Here is a 22,026-nt window from a genome sequence, read left to right as displayed (position 1 = left end):
GATGTACAGAGGGAAAATTCAAACTCCTCCTCCTCTTCCCTATTCCCAGCTGTTATCTTTCCCCTCCTCTGTACTCTTTTGGCATTTGTCAAGTATTTCTGAGTAATTTACTCATTAATGCAGTTCATCTGCTTGTTATTTTTCCCACTAAGCTCTCAGCAACAGAGAGATCCAGTAAGTGTCAGGACAAGATACAGAGCAGAAGCATACAGCTTGTTTTGTACCCACTCACCACCAGCATACTTCCTGCGGCCCCAATCCTTCACCCATCACTTGGGCTAAAGACAGCTTTCTGATTAAGTGACACAATACAAATTCACATCAGTTTATTTCACAAGGAAGTTGTAGAAAAGCGACAATTCTCCCTCTTTGGCAGAACTGACCCTTCCCTGCAAAACTCAGCTACCACATGCAGAAATGCCAAAAAGACCTAGCTAGGCTCTGACTGGATGCAGAGATGCTGTAATTGAGGTAAAAACTAATTCAAGCATACTACACTTCCGGAGTGGTCCTTATTTCCACTGTCATATGCCATATGCTTGCATCTAGTCTCCTATCAACACAAGACAGCTCCAAGCTCAGCACCAAATACAAGGTCCTTGTTACAAAGCATGTTGTACAGCAGGGATAATGCAAAGTTTCCCATACTGTTCTGACTGAAACTTCAGCTGAGCAGCTTTTTCCGTGAGTAAGTTCTGCTAAGGGGACGCTTCCTGAAAGCCGGGATGTGGAATGGAGACAGCTCCTGGTTGGCAGCAATTTGGAAGGCATCAGATTCTTCTACAAAAGAGAAAGAAATTAAAGTTACACTTTGCCCAAGTTTACTGGTGGCTCCAAGAAATACGAATGTGATACAAAGAACAGTCAGCTGCACTTCTTACTAAGCTACTCTTTCTTCACTGCTACCTCCTTCCCACACTTCCCAGTTCATGCTAAGCTTCTTGGAAGCATGCAAGATGGAGACACTGAAATGACACTGTCATTTAGCTGCAGGCAGAGAGCACTGCCTTTCCTCATGGCACAGGGGTTACCTTGAACATCCTTCCTCCGAGGCGGTGGTGTCTGTCCCTGGCAAAGCAGTGGAGACTGGGTCAGTGCTACAAGGCTGCTAGCAGAGAGCGCGCTCTTCACTGGTGGGGTTGAGCCTGGAGAAGCACAGTGAGATGCTGCAGCAAACTGACAACTTCTGGGTGCTGTCAGATCAGCCTCATGCACAGACATTGTTCTACCTCAAAACTTCCATCACTACAAGTGATACTCAGTTTATCTGAAAGAAAATCTAGGCTGGCAGAGTGGGTTTCTACATGAAGAAAGGTAAAGAGCAGCCTGGAATTATCTCCTACAGGACTAGCCTGAGGTTAAATACCACTCATTTCCTGTCCTGAATATGTCTCAGCGGTATCTGCTGAATGACTAAGACTGCCTCTATACAAACCTTTCTTTGAAAAAGGAAACAAAGACTGAAGCTTCAGGGCATGCAGTGACTATAGAACAATATCTGCTATAGTCCCTTGTAACATTTAGTTGTAGAACAATACTAGGTTAACGTACTTGAAATTCACAGGGCATTGCTTAGAGAGCAGAGACAGCCTGTGGCACCGTGGTCAGCTGCATCATCTGTACCCACAGCAAAAGCAGAAGTACCTTAAGCTTCAATACCAACCGATGCAACACAGCTGCTAGCAAGGCAATCCTTTCTGATACCCATTTCCAATAGGCCTGCCACTATGCGCAGACATAAAGCACCAATAAATACCAGTATCCACAGGACTCACCCACCAAGGCTCCAGTCTATACTGAAGCAGCCAAACTTTAGGCTTCGGACAGTTTCAGTGCTGAATGCTGGGCAGAAACAGCTAGCAGCATCAACACAAACCCACATGAATTGCCAGTTGAATGCAACTGGGAACCTCCCTCCCCAGGTTCTCAAAGTTTCCTTTTCATCCCTCCAGCCTCCTGCTCCTTATTTCTCTGATCTGTCTCCCATCATTAATACTCCATCACATCCAGTCTGCCTCTCCACATGATTAACTTCAATGTCATTTACAAGCCACTCTGCATCTCCACCACCTTCTCCCTCAGGTAGTCAGACAGAAAGTAACTGTGCTCTTGTTTTTGTCTACCCTCCATTTTTAACCATTTCAATAGAGGGTCACTCATGCCACTGAATTACCTGACAAAAGGAAGACATCATCATCCCCTATGCAACTGTGCTGATCAAGAGTCATGGGCACACATGCTCCTGGTTTCTCAGGAAGCACAGAGTCCATCCTCAATTTGCTTCTGTTGCCATCATCTGAGGGAAAGCCAGTGAGATCCACACTGCAGCTATCAGTGCAAGGTCTCTTGGCATCATGATTCTCCTCCTTCTCTGGCGACAGATACATTAAGACCCGCTTCCGCATTTTCAGGCCAAAAGTTCCCTTGGCAGAGTCCTCATCATCCTTGGGTTCTGTGTCACCAGGAGATGCCAGGTCCTGGAGCCTGCAAACCCCTTCCACCTCAAATTCCTCAAGAATATTTGCTCCTTTGCTGCTGCAGTGCTCAGAGATCTTCATCTCTCTGTCTGCTGACATCATTTTCCACTCATCAGCATTCTTCTCGCTTTGAGCACAGTTAACATTAGCAGTGCTGCCTGCTGCTCTCTTTTTCCGAGGCCAGTCATTGATAGCATCAGGGGTAGTCTTCCCCTTCTGCTTTGGAGAAGGTGTCCAGGGAACCCCTGCTTCCAAGGGGGATGGGGAGGTGTTAGAGGCACAGCTTGTTGGGGTGTATGACTGGCATATGTAGGTCTGTCCTGTGCCTTTCCCAGGTGTACTGTGAAAAGAACGGAAGCAGGATGGTGAAACACAAGCAGCTGCTAGTTTTCCTGGATGTTTGCTACACCAGGTCCCAGCCAGTTCACCAAAGGGGCTTTCTCCCCCCTTGGGTTTGCTGGCACTTGCTTCAGGTTGAACTTCCAATGGTGAGCAAGAGCCGATTTTCTTGATGCGAAGTTTGGGCAGGCCTGAGGCTTGCATTTCAAGTTCAACTTCATAGGTTGGTGGGCTAGCAGAAGGCAGCTTGCAATGACTTTTAGGAGTGGAGAACTTGGCTAGAAGCTGAGGATTTCCCATCCGTGCTGCTGCTTCCCGCTGCCTCCGGTCTGCAGTGCAGCGCAAAGAATAGGCAGGAGGAGACTTTGGCATAGGAGGTGAGGTATTCAGGGCAAACCTAGAGTGTCTCTTAAGTCTTGGAGCCTTCAGCTCCATGTATTCTTCTGTCAAGGCTTTTAGTTCCAAGTCTTCACTAACTGTTTGAGAACTGCTTAGGAAGGACTCATGGGTGTTTGGACTTGAGCTCCCCTCCTTAAACCATTGCTCACCCTCTCTCTCAGCATTCTGTGCATGGACCTGCTCTCCAGCAGACGGCTTTGGAGACAGATTCTTCTCCAAGTTTTCAGAGTCCTCTCTTGGAGAAAACTTTTGAGACACTATCTCCATCTGTTTATTGGTCTCTAATACAGGGCTGTTTTGAGTAGCTTGGAACTGACAGAGCTGAAGGCTTTCTACAGAACAGTTACCACCACTGTCATTACAATTGTCCTTATTTTCAGGTGTTGCACACGCAACTGTGAGATTCTCTCCTCCAGGGTTCAGTTCACATCTGGCCTGCTTGGATGTGTGAAGCAGAGACCTCAGTGGAGTGCCAGCAATACCTGGAGATCTTTGAGAATATGGTTTGGATGCAGAGAGTTCCCAGTCAGACTCTTTAGCCTCCACATGGGAAGGAGAGCATGTTATTATACTGTCCATGAAGCGTTCACTGAGAGAACTGAAGGGAGGCTCTAACCTCACAGCAAGCTGTGCTATTTCTGTACTTGGTGTGCTGGTACATAATTCTGAACCTGGATCTTCAGGTTTTCTGGGAGTACTTTTAGTTGCTCGAGATAATGGATCTGACTGCACCTGAATTTCCTTTGGGAGGATTTGTCTCCGAGTACCAACTGGAGATGCTAATTTTGAGAGGTACCTCAAGGAACGTCTTGGAGTTTGTAGTTCTGTAGAACATCTTTCCTGCATGGCAGAGGAGGGAGAAGCAGCTGGATTTGAACCTGTCAGAGGTAACAGTGAGGCACCGAGCCCTGTGAATCCTTCCTGTTCCAGCATGTGTAAGCCAGCCTCTTTGCAAGGAGGGGAAAGTCTTTCTGCTGAAGAAAAGTCCTCAGAAGTTCCTTGCAGTAAGTGAACGCTCTTGCTTTCAGCTAACACAGATGGTGACTTGACCTTTTGTGCAGGATGAGAAAAGTACTTTCCCAGACACTTAACTGCAGTCTTCTTTGCAGCTGGGCTTTTGCCAGGAGTCTTCTCCATCCTCTGTGGTGTCCTGAGAAGGATGCGAGGTGATCTCCTTGGCAGCTTACTGGCAGAATTCACTGGCTTCTGGGCAGGTTTATGAGGTGTTTTTCTAGGAGTCTGCCAGGAACAATAAATAAATAAATGAAGAATCAGGCTTGTTCTATTCCAGGAGTATTATCTACCCTTCCTGATATTTACTTCAAGATTTAAAACAAAAAACATTTAGACTTAACAAACATTAAATTGAAGCTATGTAGGTCTCACCAACATGAACAGAGAAAAGGGATAGAAAGAGAGGTAAGCGTTTCTACCTGACAAGCAGTCAGCTCCTCTGAGTGTAAGGAATCTTTTCTTGTTTTTCTCCTTCCAGGTGAAGGATTTGCTGCAGGACTACACGTGTCAATCACAGCACCAAAGAAAAGCCTCTTGGGGGTCTGGACAGGGGCACTCTGTGAATGCTGCTTCATGCCTAGGAAGTAGAATGGTACAATTCAACTAACACCAAGTAACCTGCCACAAGCAATTGTCACAGTCACCTCAGATGCACAAAGCCTATAGCCCTGGCATGTTCTTTTCTAGCCAGATATTAAAGCTCCTCCAGAATTATTGTTATTTCCCAATATGAAACGAATGTCAACCTGTAGAAAAAGTGTTCTAACAGGAAAAAAATAAGTCCAAAGTAGCTCAGCTCCTTAACAGTATTTACAGCTTGTACCTTAAAGTTCTGGTTCATGACTAAGGATTCTAGTAAGTAAAATACAAAGAACTAAACGTCACCATTTACAGCTGATGATCGTACTGAGAAAGCCAGCAAAGAAGATCCCATCAGCCATTGCTTTATGCTACCAGAGCAGACTGAAAGAAAGCTTTAGAATTTCTGTCCCACATCTTACAGGGATTTCACTGCATTTGAGGAATGTAGACTGACAATCAGCAGTGTTTGGTAGGTGGGCCTGACTGGTTTCTTAAGTTGGCAGTGTATTCCCCATAGGAATAGCTGCCTCACCATCCTTCAAAATCAGATTTCCAATTTAAAAAAAAATACTAGGGATTAATCTCTCTCTACAGAAGATATTACATGATAAATCTTGGCGTCTTGCAATCTCTTGTAGAGCCAAATCAAATCAAAATCAGAGCTATCCATGCCAGCTTTTCAATCAGCAACAGCAGCCTGCTAAAATCCCATTCAGTACCTTCTACAATCTGCAGTGTAGAGCTCTCCTCTTCTTCTCCTTGATGGACAAGCTGCGAATTTTGTGAGCTGGGCTGTGTAGTAGAATAGAAAACTCCAGAGCAGGTCCTATTCAAAGAGAGCTGTTTGATACGTGGGCTCCTTCTCAACCCTGCTTCTGCAAAGGTAAGGAGATTGGAGATTGAGGCTTCTGTTTCCCTCAACAATGAGGACATCTTCAGGAACAGTTTGTAACTGAATACTGCACAAAGAAACTTCCATACAGCTGGAGTATCACATGCAGGGCAAGCATTTCAAAGAAATGCATTTCAAATACCACACATTTGCACGCAAGCATTGCAAAGAAAGATTTAGCTTTCCTGGAGATTTGGAATATTAATGCATATAAAACTTTCACATCATAATGCTTCCTCCTTTAAGTCACAGTAACTCTCATTCCTCTCTGCAATTATATGGAAACCAATGCTAGAAAAGCAATGTTCAACGCAAGTTACATCCAGGTTAAATGACTAGTTAATTCTATGTTTCTTTTTACTAGTTATTTCATTTTCCTGCCTACTCAGCCATGCTGTTTTCTTCCTTTCTGGGGACAAGAAACAGCAGTAGCCAACACAACAGTCACTCCAGAGAGCCAGGTGGCTATTACAGTAAAAACCGGAGCAATGTTAGGGTCACAGTGCACCACATTGAAAACACATCAAGAAAAACCCTGCATGTGCTGGTTTGACAGCTCAGAATCTTGTTCACCCTCAAAGTCCGTCATGTGTTTTCCTTTGAAACAGTTACTATCCCTTTAACTTACACACTACAACACAGGAAAGCCACCTATATTAAAAAATAGTGTTTACCATTTATGGCCTTCTCTGGGGATTCTTCTACGACACCAGTGTCACAACCTGGATCAGAAGACCTTGAGAAACAGCAAACATTTTGGACTTGGCATATTATTCACGCTTACAAAACCAGAACTTCACACAGGCCCAAAAGCAGTACATTCTATTCTATGTTGATGTATTGCTTTGTGGGCTACTCTAGGTAAGCAATTAGGAAGCACTTTGCCTCCTGTTTACACAGGATTGAGTATGGGTAACCCAATAGCTGTATAGGGAACAGCACCACATGGAAGCAAAGGCTGAATTTCAGCCCAGAGTCCACAAAACACAGCACAGGCCTTTTCTTCAGAAGCCCTTGAAACAGCAACTGAGCCTAAAGAGAAGTTAGCTGCAGGAATTAAAGCAGCCTGACTTACATGAGGAGTCAAGCAGTATTTCTCCCCACTCAGACAACAGAACTTGGCCTCCACTTGTCCTCTTACTACCTTAGGTAAAGGTGACACTTTGATCACAAAGAAGATACCTGGTCCCTGTGCTCACAGCCATTACTTATACATCCAATACTTGAAGAAACGCAGGAGGAGCTTACTCACCGGCCTTTGATCTGCTTCTGTAGCAGTCTCCTGGAGACCTGCTTATGTAGTGGTGTTTCTGCAACTCTTTTGGTCAAGAGTTTGTGATGATCTAACAAATAAATAAATAAATCAAGAAAGAGCTGTAACATCACCCAGCTACAAAGCAGTTAGGATAAATAAGTAAATAGCTTTATCTAGGTTTCAGTTTAAGAATGACAGCCAATATAGGATCCTTGTGCATCACTCTCAGCACTCATAAGCTATTATTTCAGAGTCCAATGGCTACACTTCCTTCCCACTCCCTCAGTATATCATCAGTACTTTGTGTCAGACATAATTAACCTACTGAGATGATTTTCATTCTTCACCTTTCATTCACAGATCCTTTTATAACCAAGCATTTTGACATCAGTTCTGAGACACAGGAAATTCAGTAAAAAAAAAAAAAGGTTTCGGTTTCAAAACCATCCCATTCACCTTCCAACCATCACAGAATATTTTCTGTGATACACAGTATTTTCTCCTTCATTAAAAACACATCATAACTGTTTCATAGAACTGCGGATGCAAGAATAGGGATTTCAGGAAAAGCTCTTCCACAACAATCCTACACGTGCCAGTCATGTCCTACCTTTAGTGCCTTCATCACTACATCTGTATCTTAAGCCTTCCACAGCAGATACTGACTGGCTTCTAGGCATCTTTTTCATAGACCTTTTTGATGGTGAAAGTATCTCTTCATTGAAGAGGTTCCTTCTTACCTTCGTAACCTCTGTGACACAAGACAAAGCAAGAAATTATCAGATCAGATTAAAAGGGTAAAAACAGGGAAGAAGAGGAAAAAGAAAATCAGAGGATAATTTTGTCAGGCCACTAGAGATGGGAACAGAAAAACAAGTTCTCAGGGACCAAAACGTATTAAAAATTGTTTTTCTGCTGCTGGAACACATACTCCTCTGAATCCATCCTGGACTTGTCTTACAAAATTGCACTATTCCAGCAATAAGCAGATGTCATAGCAGGAAAAGCAGCCAGTCAGTGTCCCATATGGAGGAACATTAAGTGAGCTATAAAATCTCAACTGAAGCACATACTGGTTCAGAGAACATGTGGGATTTAATTTTTAGTACTTTCCAGACAGAGATATCCTGTTCCCCAGATACAGGAGCTCACTCTTGTCCTCGTTTTCTTTACAGGACAGAGAAGACTGAAATGATTGCAAGATCCAAGGAGGAATGGAAAGGATCTCCTTTCAGGATACACGACAGAGTGTATACAAAGACAGCCACTATTCTTCCTCAAAGATTTTGCACCATTGAGCAAAACTTTGTCCATATTTCTAGCATGCTTCAGCATAATTCCATCACGGCTCACTAAAATTTACAGGGAGAACATGTGCTGAAGACACACCTTTCCATGGAAAAGCTAGAAGTCAATATACCTTGCACAGCTTCTTTCTGCAATGAAGGCATCTGCTGGGGCTTCTCAGAGGCAAGGTAAGAACGCAAGCTCTCCTGAAACAACAAGTACACATTAGCTTCATCAGAAGTGTAACATTATGTTTCATTATTATGAATATTAGCTATAAGCTCTGAACCACACTAATTCCTCCTTCAAAACAATTTTGATCTCTGTACAGCTGATACAGGACAACTGGCTAAATGGATGCAGAGCAAGTGTTTTTGCACTCAAGTGTCACTTCACAATGTTGCTGCATCCCTGACAGAAGCAACCCACGCACAATCTTTTGGAAGGGTTTTACCTTTCGGATGGGAATCTTGGCTGTCTTGGGAATCTCGATTTGACGCAAGTTCTGTGGTGCTTCTGTCATGCTCCTGTGTCTGGCTAACACGTTTTTCCTTTAGAGAGTATATAAATCTTAAGTTAAAATAAGATCAGAAGCACAGTTATCAACCTAGTAACAACTTTGGTTTGACTCTAGAGATATGAAGTCTTTACCTAAATTCAGACTGCAGATTATTACCTTAACTTATGTTACAACACTGAAAGATGATTTGCAATTTGAAGAGCTATACCTAAAGTTAAGGTTGGTATTAAAACTCATTTCACCATTTGCAAAAAGGTACTTAGGGTCCCCAACATCAAGTTCTAACAATATAGTGGTCACCTACTGCACAGTAGAACATTCTCTCATAGAAGATGCTCACAAACTCTACTGCACATACAGAATCAATATTACACTTTCATACAGCCAACCATGGCAAGTTAAAATGAAAAACAGGAGCCCTTAATACAGAGCTATCAGCAGCTTGCCCCAGCTGTTTATCCAGCAACAGAAACAGAGATATCTGAGCTGCAGTTTAGATAACTCTTCAGCCACAGCCCAGGCTGCAATAAGCTGCTTCCTATTTGGAATTACCTTCTCTTTTTGGCAGATCTGGTGCGCAGCTCCTCCAGCTGATCACTCTCAGTGGGCAGACAAACAGCAGTGGGAGTTAAGGCAGATGATAAAGACAGTGGAAGGCCTGGAGATTTGCTATCCAGAGTCATGGAGTCATCACTGAAGAAGTCTGAGGGCAGAACAGATGCCAGCTTCGCAGGTATTTGTGTACCAAGACCATAGTAAATATCTCCAAGGGTCTTTGGCATTGAATTCATATACCTAGAGCATCAAAGAACACACATCAAATACAATCTCCCACAAAACTTTCAGTGTTTCAATCCCAAGGTTTGAACTAAATCTTTGTTCTCAAATGCCAATTAAAACAAACTGAAAAATCAGATAGTTTTTTTTTCATTAGCTTACTTACCAGCTACTTTTTCTTTAATCAAGTATAACAGAACGTTTGAACTTTTGACAATTACAAGACACAGTAAATCAAACCTGCAGATTGCTTTTACTCAAAGAACATATCCAACCAAAACCAGTCCCCAGTAACACTTAAGCCATGCTGAAGAACTTACAGTTCTAGTATTTCCTCTAGAAACTTTGTAAGATACCCTGAGTCTTCAGTGAGACACAAAATGCGCAGCATATCTGTCATCTGGAAGAGGAAGTTAAGTGGGAGAATGGATTAGGTTGTGATAGTTGCAATACCAAATTTCTGAGCAAGCAATATTAAGTGTTACAGTAAAATGAAGTTAAAACTGCAGGTTTCAGGTCTGCATATCTAGTGCCACCCAGAAACACAACATGGTCTATAATTTACTTGCCTCTTCTAACAGCTGCTCCATTTCATCTGTGCTGCTTTGCAGTGAAGAGCACTGAAGACATAATTCGAGGCGTAAAAATACCTGAAGTCGGCACCTAAGAGAGAAAAAAAGAGAGAGATATCATACACTGCCTTTTTTCTGGTGGAAACAGCATGTTTACTGCAAAAGTTGTGCTCAAGAAAGCAGTGGGAAGGGAAGTGGCTCCTTTTGACAGCATAATTTGGTTAGCACTTCAGTTTGGTGGCAGGGGAAATGCCTTATTTCAGATATAGGCTGCAATGCTTAGCACACAGCATACATGTATCTGAATTTAATGAGGTGGTTTTACTGTGACCAGGGATTCTCCTTGGAATATTTACCCCATCTAAATACTTCTCCACTTGCACAAAAGAAAGCCACCATTAAAAATTGCTAACCAACTCCACAGTATCCCAGCAGTTGAAGTAAATAGATCATCTCATACTCTCTGACTTTGGCCTCCTTCTGTGAGCCATGCTGTTGTCTGAGCACTTTGCTGGTCTTCAAGAGATGGTTTCTGACTCTTTCCACACAGGCCACCTGCAGATATACATAATTACAGCAACAGCTTTAAGTCAGTTCTCTGTCTTTTGGGAGTAGCTTCATTTTTTTCCTTCTCGTTCAAGGAAAGGAATTCTTTTTCCTTCAGCAGCAAAGTCACAATGACATGAGACATGGCACAACTTCTAACCTGAAATCAGAGGTCACCTGCTTGCAGCTTCAGGCCTATGGATTTGGTTTTCATAGTATTTTTTACAATTATTCACAAGTTTACTGATTTTTCAGTGAGTTACTTTAAGTCTATAACTAGTGTTAAAGACTGTTAAGAATCAGAATTCAGAATGAGGTCATGGAAAGACATCCGTTTAAATCTTTACCAAAGGGGTAAGCCAGTAACTGAACTGGGTTTTCCTGTGTTCTTTACAGCTACCCATAGTATTTTCACTATTGAGTTCGCATAGGTAGAAGTAGTTAGCAGTGGTTTTGACTACGTGCAACTGAGCATAAAGTCTTCAGGTAACATGAAGGAAAAGTAGCCTGAAATAGTAAAAACTTTTATTTCTAGATCAGCAACACCCCATACGCATTTACCTACCTCTTTCTCTTTGGCATCCTGTATTTTCAAGAACCTTTTAATGGCCATGATCATATTCTGGGCACACACAGATGAAAGAACTCCCTCAGCAACAGCCTTCTGGTAGCTTGCAATTAAATGGGACTGCAGTTCCTCCTCAGTTTTGAAGTCTGCAAGGGAAATGGTCAAAGTTAATTCAAATCTTGTTCACCACCATTTATCTTACTGATGAAATACTCATTCTGGCTGAAGAGGAGAACAGAGGAGGTCACCAAAGGTTTTCACCAGCAAAGATGCATCCAGATCACAGAACAACAACAGAAACAGTCCCAGGTTCAGGCCCATGACAAATGGCAAGCTTAGCTCCAAGTAGATCAGCAAGCTTTTGCGCTACTGCAGCAGTCAAGAAATGTCCTTTATTTCTGCATGATGATTAAACAGGACATTCAGAATTACCTCGTGATGGGTGCTTCCCTCTACTACTTTTGGTTAACAATAAAAAGCAAAAAGATTGTTCCTTATTGCTTTTTTCAGATGGAGAAAAGGCAGGAAACTAACTCCAGGATTAAGTTGGAACACTAGAATGTAAACATACATAGAAACTAACTTGGAGAAGGGTGGAAAAGAATAACCGCTCTGTGCCAAGCCAAAGATACAGAAATCCAAACACTGATCTGCCCCCTAGCACCTAATACTCCAGTTATTATCCTTTTGTCTCTCTTCCACAAAAATCACATATAAGCTCCTACAATTATGAGGACTGAAATTCAATACACACCTATAGATATTTTAAGTGCCTTTTCCTTTTCTTCCACCTTCTCATTCAATCTTTTTGCTGAAAGCTTCCATGGAACCTTCTCGTTCATTGCTGGTGGCTCACCATCAGGTTGAAGCTTCTGAGCTTTTACATTTAGTCTTGCTGCATTGAGCATCTGTAGGGATCTGGACATGGTCTTCATCTTCTGCCTGACTGGAGTTCGGGGAACCCCACCTGCACCACCACAGAAAGGGAGTGTTACTGCCACACACACTGGACCAGGAACTCCACCCAAGGCAGAGCACAATACAGAATTCAGTGTTACTGTCAAGTGATATTAGTAATCTTCTAGTGGAAAACAGAGGGTTTGTACTTCTCCATTACATAAATGTACACGCAGCTACTTATCCAAGTAAAATACAGGTGAAAACTTGTTCTGCATAAGAACTTATACCTATATAAGATACACCTGTAGGAAAGCAGTCTTACATCACAGAAATAGCCAACAGAGCAAGACTTGGGAATACATCAGCTGTGGTTAGCATACTGAAATGCAAGTTAAACTCTCTTCTAGAAGAAAGTGTTTTATTTCTCCAAATTAGAACAAAGTTGAGAGGTTGCAATTTTTACTAGTAGTTGGAGCAGTCCCTATTTCAACGACTAGTGAAAAAGCAGAGTTCTGCATGCTGCTCTGGAACAGCTTTGTCAGTCACTGAGCAGCCCTGAATCAGAACATTTGGGTTGTTCTTAAAGGACAATCCTAATATTAATACGTAAATTATGCTGTCTCCAAATTGAAAAAAGAAAATCTAAAGCATGCCACTGCTCAGGAAAATACAGCTCTACAGGGTTCATGTATTACAAAGGCCTGCTGAGAAGTCGAGAAGTCTTCATCATCCTTAACTGACAATTTGCACACGTAAGCCCAAAGCATACATACGCCTCTTTCTGCTATTTCCTGGTCCAGCTGCAGCAGATGTTTCACTGGATTTTCTCTGGTACAGCTCAGATAGACTTTCTAAGAGTTCCACTTCAGATTGGTCCACATCATCCTTCCTGCTAGCACAAGGAACCTGCAGGAGCCTATATAAAAGACCCATTCAACATAGTTATCAAAAAAGAAGGGGTGGGAAGCTTATTCCCTGTTCCCAGTGGATGGGAATCGTATTCTTCTAAGTATCAGTAACATAGTACACTACCAATGCCTACTCCCCCAAACTCTTCAGATACTAAAAACCCACGCAACCCCCCTTGAAAAGGATCACATGAAGTTGGAAACAAGCATAACAAGAGTTGCCTGAAGTACAGTGGATATGCCACTGACCCATGCCACAAAACTACATGAGCAGCTTTGTGCTAAGCTATCTTGCATTAGGGTTTTCTTAATGTTCCATTCAGGCAGCTCTCTGAAGAAAGCAAGATTATTCATTCCTACTAGATACCAACTGTGATAATACAACCACTATCTTCAGTACCTTGCAGTGAATCCTATAGCATAAGAGCTGAAGCCTGACATTTCCCCAAGTAGCTTAGATCATATTAAATTGCCTGTATCCCTTCTGAAACTGTCAAAATCTTAATCCATTCTAAGTACTACCTAAATATCCTGTTCCCAGATCCTTCTGTCCATACACCAAGATATAATGAAGCAAAAGCACACAGGAAACTGAGTACAGAAATAAAAGTACTAAGAGGAGCATTTAATTCCAGAATTCTGAGCAACACTACAACCATACTACTTATCAGGAAGCAGAAATCCTCAATGTCTCCTACTCAGAGACATGTTTCAGAAACATACCTGAATGACTCCATCAGATCTGAGCTCGCTCCGCAGGCATTCGATGTAGGATACCATGCTTCAAGTACTGAAGGATGCCAGCCCCCTGTATGGGACAGTTCCCTTTGGACCCACTCTGGTACAGGAGCTTCTTCTGTGAGCAGACACACACACACAGAGAAAATTGTTAGAAAGAGCTAAATGAAGTGGCAGAAGGTCCTTACCTTCACAGAGACTCTAAAGCAGAGGCTTCCAAACCTTTAGTCCTGGAAGCCTAATTTAATGGCCAATACATCAGGTGTGGAGACTCGTAAGAAGACTCACTCTAACACAAAACAGCTGAGCTAGAAGCAACCTCCCTGAAGCCACTCCCAAAGGCTCTAGTGGCCAAGGATGGCTTGTGACTTATTTTAGGAAGCCTCAAACAACACATCCCCAGGCACAGCATAGCTGCACTTTATCCACAAGCTAATGGAAATAAAACAGAAAGATACATCACTGCAGGTTTCTGCATCATATCAGAAGGTGTGAGCCACAGAGGACAAGGCAAAATAAGCAAGCCCCAAAAAAGTGAGACTCCTCACAAAGCAAATCATTAACTTTCAATCCTTCCACTCCAAAACAGATCTGGAGATGATGAAAAATGGCAAGTTTTGCATTTCCTGACACTTACCCATACTGGCCAGAGAATCTTCCACCACTGTGTCGATTTTACTCAACACACTATTTACAGCATCTGGGAGGTGAAGATCATGGTCTTGGGGACAGTCCTCCACTACAGCTCCTTCAAGGTTGCACCGCTGAGCTTCAGCAGTCTTCTCAGAACCAAGTACAGTCAGAATTGCAGTGCTCTCAGAGAGGGGTGACAAAACAGCAGTGCAGGAGCACCAACTTGTAGACAGCGATACCTCAGCAACCTACATTAAAAGAAAGAGGAAAAGTTTACATTACCTAGAAATACAGAGACTTGGGGCTACAGACACTTTACAAGCAGGTTATAGACCTACATGATTTCCTAAAGAACGTTCTGAATGTATCTCTGAATGAGCAGTGTGCAGTGTCACAACATGATAAACTGTCACCCCTTTTGTTACAGCTCACTTCAGAATAGGTGTTAGTTTAAAGCAAAGGGAAAGAGTTACCATGTGCAGCTCTTCAGTCACTAAAGTCCTTAACAGCTGCTGGAACAGTGACCTGTTGCGCTCTGCCTGCTCAACCTGTGAGCTCTGCAGTATCCAGCTCTCTGTGAGGAAGTGCCCAGCCTGTGCCAAGTTCCAACCTGACAAGCTGCCTTTCAGGAAGATATTGACTGGACAATGCAGTTGCCGTTGGCTCATGGCAAGGGGTTCCAGGATCACAGGACAGCTTTCTTGCTTCTTTCCTCCTGGATAAGATAAGCAAAGGATAAAATCAAGCAAAAACCTTAAAACAAGTGAATAAAAAAAAAAAAAAAAAGGTTTTCATTGAGGTGAAGGGAACTGCAATGCAAAAAAATCCCGTTTCATGGCTAAACAGGGAAGAGCTCTCCAGTAAGTGGTTTCAGAACTGACCTCCTCCCCAAGCTCTCAAGAAGCTGAGTGTACCAAGGGACCACTAAAAGAGCCAAAGCACACTGCATGCTGCTTTGAAGCGAATCTTTCTTTTGATGGGGCTTTTTATTTGTATTCTAAGTTTAGTTAAATTGAAGCTGAGGCAAAGCATGCATAAAAGCATATATACACACCTATATGAGGTGGGACCAGCAAGCAGTTCTTCATACATCCAGGCTTATGGAAGCATGGAAAACTGAAGAGATTAGATCAGAAATATGTGCTAATAGCTCTAATATCAAAGGAACTAGAACCCATGCAGGACTTTCGCTTTAAACTCAGGCCCTTAAATATCTGAAGTTACTTCTACATCTCCTGTTCCCAAGGAAAGCTGGTACAGGCTCTGGCACATCACAGTTACTACTTTGCCACTTATCTGGGTGTTATTACCAGGCATACTGAGAAACAATGTTCCTTCTTGATGGGGGAAAACTGCTTGGAATACAGAGGGCTTCAAGAACAAGCAGTTCAAAGTCGCATCCAAGGGCAGCAGCGTGGTCCAAGGGACAGTCTGTGGCACTGGGGAACTGGAGTCAAAGTTGTGGGGACTCAAAAAATGCACCAAGGTGTCAGCTGGCAAAATGGTTCCTCCGGTCTGACGGATCAGTTCCAACATTGTCCAGTACCCAACGTGATCTGGTGATTCCGTCACCTGAAATCAAGGAACAGAGGTGTTTCCAGTTAGCGCTGGCAGAGAGAGAACATTCACAGGAACAAATCAAGATGGATGCACTGAGAACTCAAGTATGAAATGACTACACAGCATCTAAACCCAGTGGTTCCCAACTGGGTTTATGGGCTTTATCAGCCTCCATAAGAATAGAATGGTTAGGGTTGGAAAGGACCTTAAGATCACCCAGTTCCAAGCCCCCTGCCATGGGCAGGGGGACCTCACACTAAACCATCTCACCCAAGGCTTCATCCAACCTGGTCTTGAACACTGCCAGGGATGGAGCACTCACAACCTCCCTTGGCAACCTATTCCAGTGCCTATACAATAGAGAAATTGAATACAATAGAGAAAATACCATTCCCACTAGATTAAGAGCTGCCAGCAGTTTAAACGGGTTCAGCTTCAAGTCCAGTCTCTCAGACTGCTTATCTGCAATTCCGAATAGCCGCAGCTCCCACCTAACTCAAAGCCCCAAACACCCCCCAATGAACACAGTCAGCTGCAGCTGTACCCCGTCTCCAAGAGGGTAAGCACCACCAATTTGCAGTCTCCTGTGCATCAAACTGCGCTCCCTTCTTATCCGGGAGGCAGCGCAGAAGAGACCCCACCGGTGCTCCTGGCCGGAGCGGTGCGGTGCCAGCGCCTTACCTGCGTGCACTCAGCGGTGTCCACCCAGAACAGCGCGATCCTCTGCTCCGCGAGCAGCTCCTGCACGCTCCTGGGCAGCAGCTTCTCCGCCAGCTCCTGTGCCGCCGGGGGGTCCAAAGGGGAGGCCGCGGCGTCGCTCCCGGACACGAACCGCCGCAGGTTCCTCCGCGAGCGCGGGCAGGGGGAGAACAGGAACACGGCGTTCACAAAGCCCTCAGGTGGAGCGCGGCTCTCGGGGGGCTCCGCGGCGGCCGGCCCCGACCTGCGGCTCCTGCGCAGCGGCTTGGTGGGGGACGCGATCTCGGGGCGGTCCCACTGGAAGTCGAGAAGCGTCTCCTTGAGGCCGTGGTGGGTGAGCGCGGCGCGGGACGCGGGGCCGGGCAGGACGGCGCCGAGTCCCCGTGCCCCGAACCGCTCCGCCAGCTCCTCCTCGAACCGGGCCCATGCGCGGGGATCGGGCGGGCGGAAGCCGCCACCCCGCGAGGCCCCGCTGCGCCCGCCGAGGGAGTCGAAGAACCTGAACGCCCAGCGGAGGCGCGGGAGGCCGAACCGGCAGCACAGCTGCGTGAGGAGGCGCAGAGCGCCACGCTGCAGCCGCGCCCGCCGGCCCGGGCTGGCCGTGTCCAGCAGGAACACCACGCTGTGCGAGCACGACATGGCCCAGAACAGAACGGCTCCTCGCCCCGTCACAGCGCGGCCACCATGGCTCGGTACAACCGCTACCACCCTACCCCGCCCCGCCCCGCCCGCGCTCCCTATTGGGCAGCGGCCGCAGCGGGGGTGTGACGCGCTTGCGCAATGCAGCGCGCGCGCTGGCGGCCACCGCGGCTGTTGAAGCAGTGCTTTCCGCTGATTGGCTGTCGTGGCGTGCGTAGACGGATAGAGGGAGAGCGCGGCATCTCGATTGGCGGAGGCGTCCGTGACGACACGAGAGGGCGGGGCCAGAGAGCGGAGAGAGCAGGTTTAAATTTTAAAGGCGGCGGGGCGCGCCTGGCGGTTACGTCACTTTCTTACTCTCTCCTCATTGGCTGTAAGGACGATGACGTTGTGATGATGTTAGCGCCGTGAAAGCTCTGGGCTGGGTTCTATTCCAGCCCAGTTTAGCCCAGTCCAGCCCAGCCCAGCCCAGTCCAGGGTAGCCCAGTGCAGGACAGCCCCGTCCAGTGTAGCACAGCACAGCCCAGTGCAGGACAGCCCAGCTCAGCACAGTCGAGCCCAGTTTAGCCCAGTCAAGTCCTGCCCAGCATAGCCCAGGCCAGGCCTGAGCTGGGCTGGACTGAGCTAAACTGGGATGAGCTGGGCTGGGATGAGCTGCTCTAGCCCAGCTCTGTCCAGCCCATATCCTCCCAGCCCAGTCCAGCCTAATACAGCTCAGCTCAACCCAGTCCAGTTTAGCCCAGTCCAGCCCAATCTACCCCCTATGGGTGCAAAGGCAGGGGGTTGTGGATGGCCAGGAGCTCATGGCTGGGGGGAGAGGATGAAGTCCCTAGGTTGTCATTGACCCCCTTGCCCCTGAGCCCTGTTTCCTGTCACACCGCTTACCCCATGGGTGGCAGCAGTAACAGGGTGATCCATGTGTATATGCATCACACCGCGAACCAGGAGGAGGAGGAGGACACCCTGCAGACCAAAGCCACCCAGATGTCCACAGCACCCTTCTCTGCAGAGCCTGAATGCCCCAGCACAAACCAGTGTAACCAGCAACGCTTGTATTTATAAAGCAACAAAGACCAGTGGGCAGCAAAGCACCATTCACTGTGCTGCTGAACTGGGCGGGTGTAATGAGCTGGAGCCAGGAGCTGACCTGCTTGGCTGCACACTGAGAGCAAGGAAGGGCACCAGGCCTGCCTGGCTGGAAGGGTGGTGGGCAGCCTGTGGGATGGGGGCTCCTGCTCCTCTTGGCCCTGTAAGACATTGTCAGTGCATCACTCCCCTGTCGGAGCTCTGAAGAGCAGCACCCCACCATGCTCCTGCTTGCATTGCCCAGCAACTGGTGCCTGTCCCAGCAACCAGCTGAGGACACTTAGCAGAGTGTGACCAAAACCTGCCTTATCACTGTCCAACAGGGACCACAAACAAACTGGGGGCAAGGAGGAGTTCCCCAGCAAAGCCTGGCAGCTCTTGATGTGGGAATTGCCGACGGCTGCCCAACCCCCTGCTCCTTTCTTGCTCTCCAAGGCCATCCATCTCAGGAAAGCCATCAGAGATGGTGGCTGAGCCCCAGCGACCTGCATGTTCCCTTGTGTGACAGCTGGAGCTGCTCACGCCTCTGCTCGCTCTCATGCCTGCTCCCAGGGACACCGGCTTCACTCATACACACAGCCTTTGGCTTCTTTCTGGACAATCATTTACTTGCTGATAAATGCAGCTTCTTGGAAGGAAGGAGAGAGCACAAGAAACATTGTTTGTAAATGAGGCTCATGTTTGGTTGGTGCTTTGATCCAGTTGGGATTCATTTTTGTTAAACTTAGAAAAAGTCTTGCTTTATTTTGACTGGTATTTAATGGTGAAGGCTAAAAAAAGACCTGAGAGAACTCAGACATAAATGAGTTTGCGATCTCCCCCCATCCCACCACTCTGTCCCTCCCCGGGGGGAAGTTTGTTTGCCATTCTGCTGAGGAAACCACAAAAGGTTTGGGTTTGGATTAACTCAGACGCTTCACCCTTGGGATACTCCTCAAGGACCTGCACAAGCAGTGAGTCACCTCTGATGCTGGTGGCTTCTGCTCCCCAGAGAGATAGGCAAGACAGTGTGCACTCTGGGGTAGACCCAGCCAGGAGCGAGGATCGCTGCCCCCTGCATGTGGGCATGTCTGTTCCCTGGGATTACCTGGTTTTACCTGGTTCTCCTCATTCCAGTGAATCCTCGGAGCTGTCAGGAGATAAAGGGAAAGGTGAGGGTAAGCATGCAGGCACACAGTGACCCAGGGAGCCCTCATGCTCTCCTCTCTAGGAGAGAATATCTCTATATCTTTCAAATAGTTTTAGTGCTCATAAAAGTGAGAAACTGGGAGAGACCCATCTGGGACCAGTCCCGTACAACCCTGTCAAGATCTAGTTCCACGTCTCCAGAGCAGAAGGACAAATGTACCTGCCCCTATTCCCCCAAGTTTTTGGGGAAACACTGCCCCTGTTATGGGTGGTGGACATGATGGTCTGGATATGTGACTAGGCCACCCGGAAATCTAACCTGTGCATCCTACCAGGCAGTTAGGAGCCTTGTAGGACAGATGCGAAGGACTTGATCTACCCCAGTGTAGGAAGCTCTGCACCAGCATCGCTGCAGGCACCCGAGCTGGCATGGCCCTGTCAGCCTTTCCAGTGTTAGCACGGCCCTGCAAAGAGCCTGGAGAGAAGCTGGTCCTTTAATGGGCTGTCACAGCATGGGCAGGCAATGGAGCATGCCAGCTCTGGCGGGACTGCAGTGGTGAAGGGCTGATCTGCAGGTCGATAAGAAGGGGCAGCGCAAGGCAGTGCAGCAAGGTGAGACTATTGGGCCAGAGGAAAAGCCATTATCCTTTGTCCTCGGCCTCCAGACACAGGGGAGAGGGGCTGGGGACAGAGCTGCTGCCTCCTAGGCCACATCAAGGGTTTCACAAGCTGCTTTTCTGGGGATGCTGCCATTTCAATGAGACCACGGATTAGAGAAGCTCTGCAGTTTGGTTCCTTCTGCTAAAGAAGAATCACAAACTATAACTGCTGATGGCCACGCTACCTTACCAACATGTCTTCTGTTATAAAATGTTCCTTTGTGCCTCTGTCTTGTCTTTCTCAAGGTGTCTAAGGACTGCTCTAGGGCAGGGCTGAAGACTGGTCCTACCATGTAGCTGGCAGGAGAACATGCAACTATCAACAGTGCTTCTAGTGATTAGGGCTCAGATATTGTTTAGGGATTTCAGCTTCTTTCCAGCTGAAGACCTCTTCTTTCCTGGGGCATACACCTGAAACTGTCCTGCAGAAACCACGTGTAATGGGAGACTCAGAAATACATTGGGTGGGCCCTGAGCAGCATTGCTGACGGGAGGGCCGATCTTCAGGACAACAGCAACATCCACTTGCTTTATGAGTCCTCGCCACGTGACCCCAGCCACGGGAAGCTCTGCTCATGCAGGGCAAGGGCAAGGCAGATGGAGTCCTCTTTTCCTCAGCCACACTGTGGGCAGGAAGAGATGGGTGCTGGTCTGGACCCTTGATGAGAAGCCCAGCACTGATCTGTAGCCCCGACCAGTGATCCCCTGATGCTCTGGCATGGTCTGGTGCTCATTTTCTGTCCAGGTTCACTTGCTGTCCTAGTGCTGACCCTCCACAGTGTGTATCTGGTCACTAGCTAGTTCCTCTGCCATACAGAAGTGCTCCTGAGCTGCATCTCCCCAGCTACTCCCAGTGTTGCTTCTGTCCTACAGCCAGAATGGGGCACAGATGAGGGTGGAGAATGATTTTGTATGGTCTCTTCAAGACCATCTACAGCATTTTTCTGCCATCTGTCACTTGGAGAAGAAAGCAAACAAGGAAAAAAAAATAACAATAAACTCAAATTATTGCCTAATCACCACAGCAATCAGTGCTGCTTAGGCAGCCTGCAGGACACAATTAGATGCCATCAGCAGATTTGGGCAGCTTGCCTGGGCTGCTGTCTTTCATCTCTCGAAGACTGACTGACAGGCATCTCCGAGATCTGCAGGCAGAGGAAGGAGCTGGGATCCCTTTGAAGGATTTGCCTGGCTCTTTGGGAAAAGAGCATATGGTTCAAAACCATGGGGAAAAAAGGAGTATTGTGTTTATGTTTATGAATTAAAGGAGGCCCCATACCCGAGGAGGGAACTTTTAGGCTGCAGCACTGTTTCCAGCTCCATCTCCAGCACTACCTCAGAGCACTGCCCTGCTTTTATGCAGTCCCAGCTTGTCTTGCTGGGAGGATGTGCTGGGTAAATCACTTCAGGAAATCCTTCTAGATCCATGGCAGAGCCTTTGGCAGAGCCACTGCACGTCTGTGCACAAATGCAGGATGTTGGTGTTTGGTTTCAAGCATGTATCTTCCTCTTCGGATTCCCCCATAGACTGTTTTCCCAAAAGCAAACAGTGGGACTTGCACCCAGCCCAGTGACTCAGGCTGCTTTGGCCGGGATGTGGGGTGGCCCCACACCTCATCTTCTGGTCACCACAAGGGAGTGTGATCCTTGGGCTCAGCCCCATTTGGTAACAAAGAGAGCTAACTGCTCCGGTCATGGGGTGCAACAGGGCTGTGTCCCCCCATCTCCACACCCAGGGCAGAGGTTCATGAGAGGAAACAGACCCTGGTAACAATGGTGTTGCCTAAGAGGCTCTGGGAGTTGCCCTGCATGTGATGGCAAGCCTGTTCCCGCTCATCTCCATCATGG

General features: G+C 46.5%; 1 protein-coding gene across 1 annotated transcript; it reads right to left on the bottom strand.

The window, feature by feature from the left end:
- Nucleotides 1-311: 311 nt before the first annotated feature.
- TICRR (TOPBP1 interacting checkpoint and replication regulator) lies at nt 312-17,319 on the bottom strand. The gene is given in 22 exon segments (XM_061371353.1): nt 312-780; nt 1,032-1,145; nt 2,174-4,454; nt 4,649-4,806; nt 5,531-5,686; nt 6,378-6,439; nt 6,956-7,046; nt 7,569-7,709; nt 8,379-8,451; nt 8,700-8,796; nt 9,318-9,560; nt 9,863-9,942; nt 10,112-10,205; nt 10,575-10,669; nt 11,226-11,374; nt 11,983-12,195; nt 12,902-13,044; nt 13,760-13,889; nt 14,406-14,655; nt 14,881-15,122; nt 15,718-15,979; nt 16,649-17,319. Coding segments are annotated over 22 exon segments (5,847 nt in total). The 5' UTR covers nt 17,306-17,319; the 3' UTR covers nt 312-664.
- Between the last annotated feature and the right edge of the window lie 4,707 nt (nt 17,320-22,026).

The sequence above is a fragment of the Neopsephotus bourkii genome, unplaced genomic scaffold, assembly GCF_033783945.1.
Source record: "Neopsephotus bourkii isolate Nb327-2 ecotype Australia unplaced genomic scaffold, CSIRO-AGI_Nbou_v1 NB_1572, whole genome shotgun sequence".
NCBI classification, from domain to species: Eukaryota; Metazoa; Chordata; class Aves; order Psittaciformes; family Psittacidae; genus Neopsephotus; species Neopsephotus bourkii.
The sequence above is the reverse complement of the archived record's forward strand: the minus strand, read 5'-3'. Positions and strand labels throughout refer to the sequence as shown.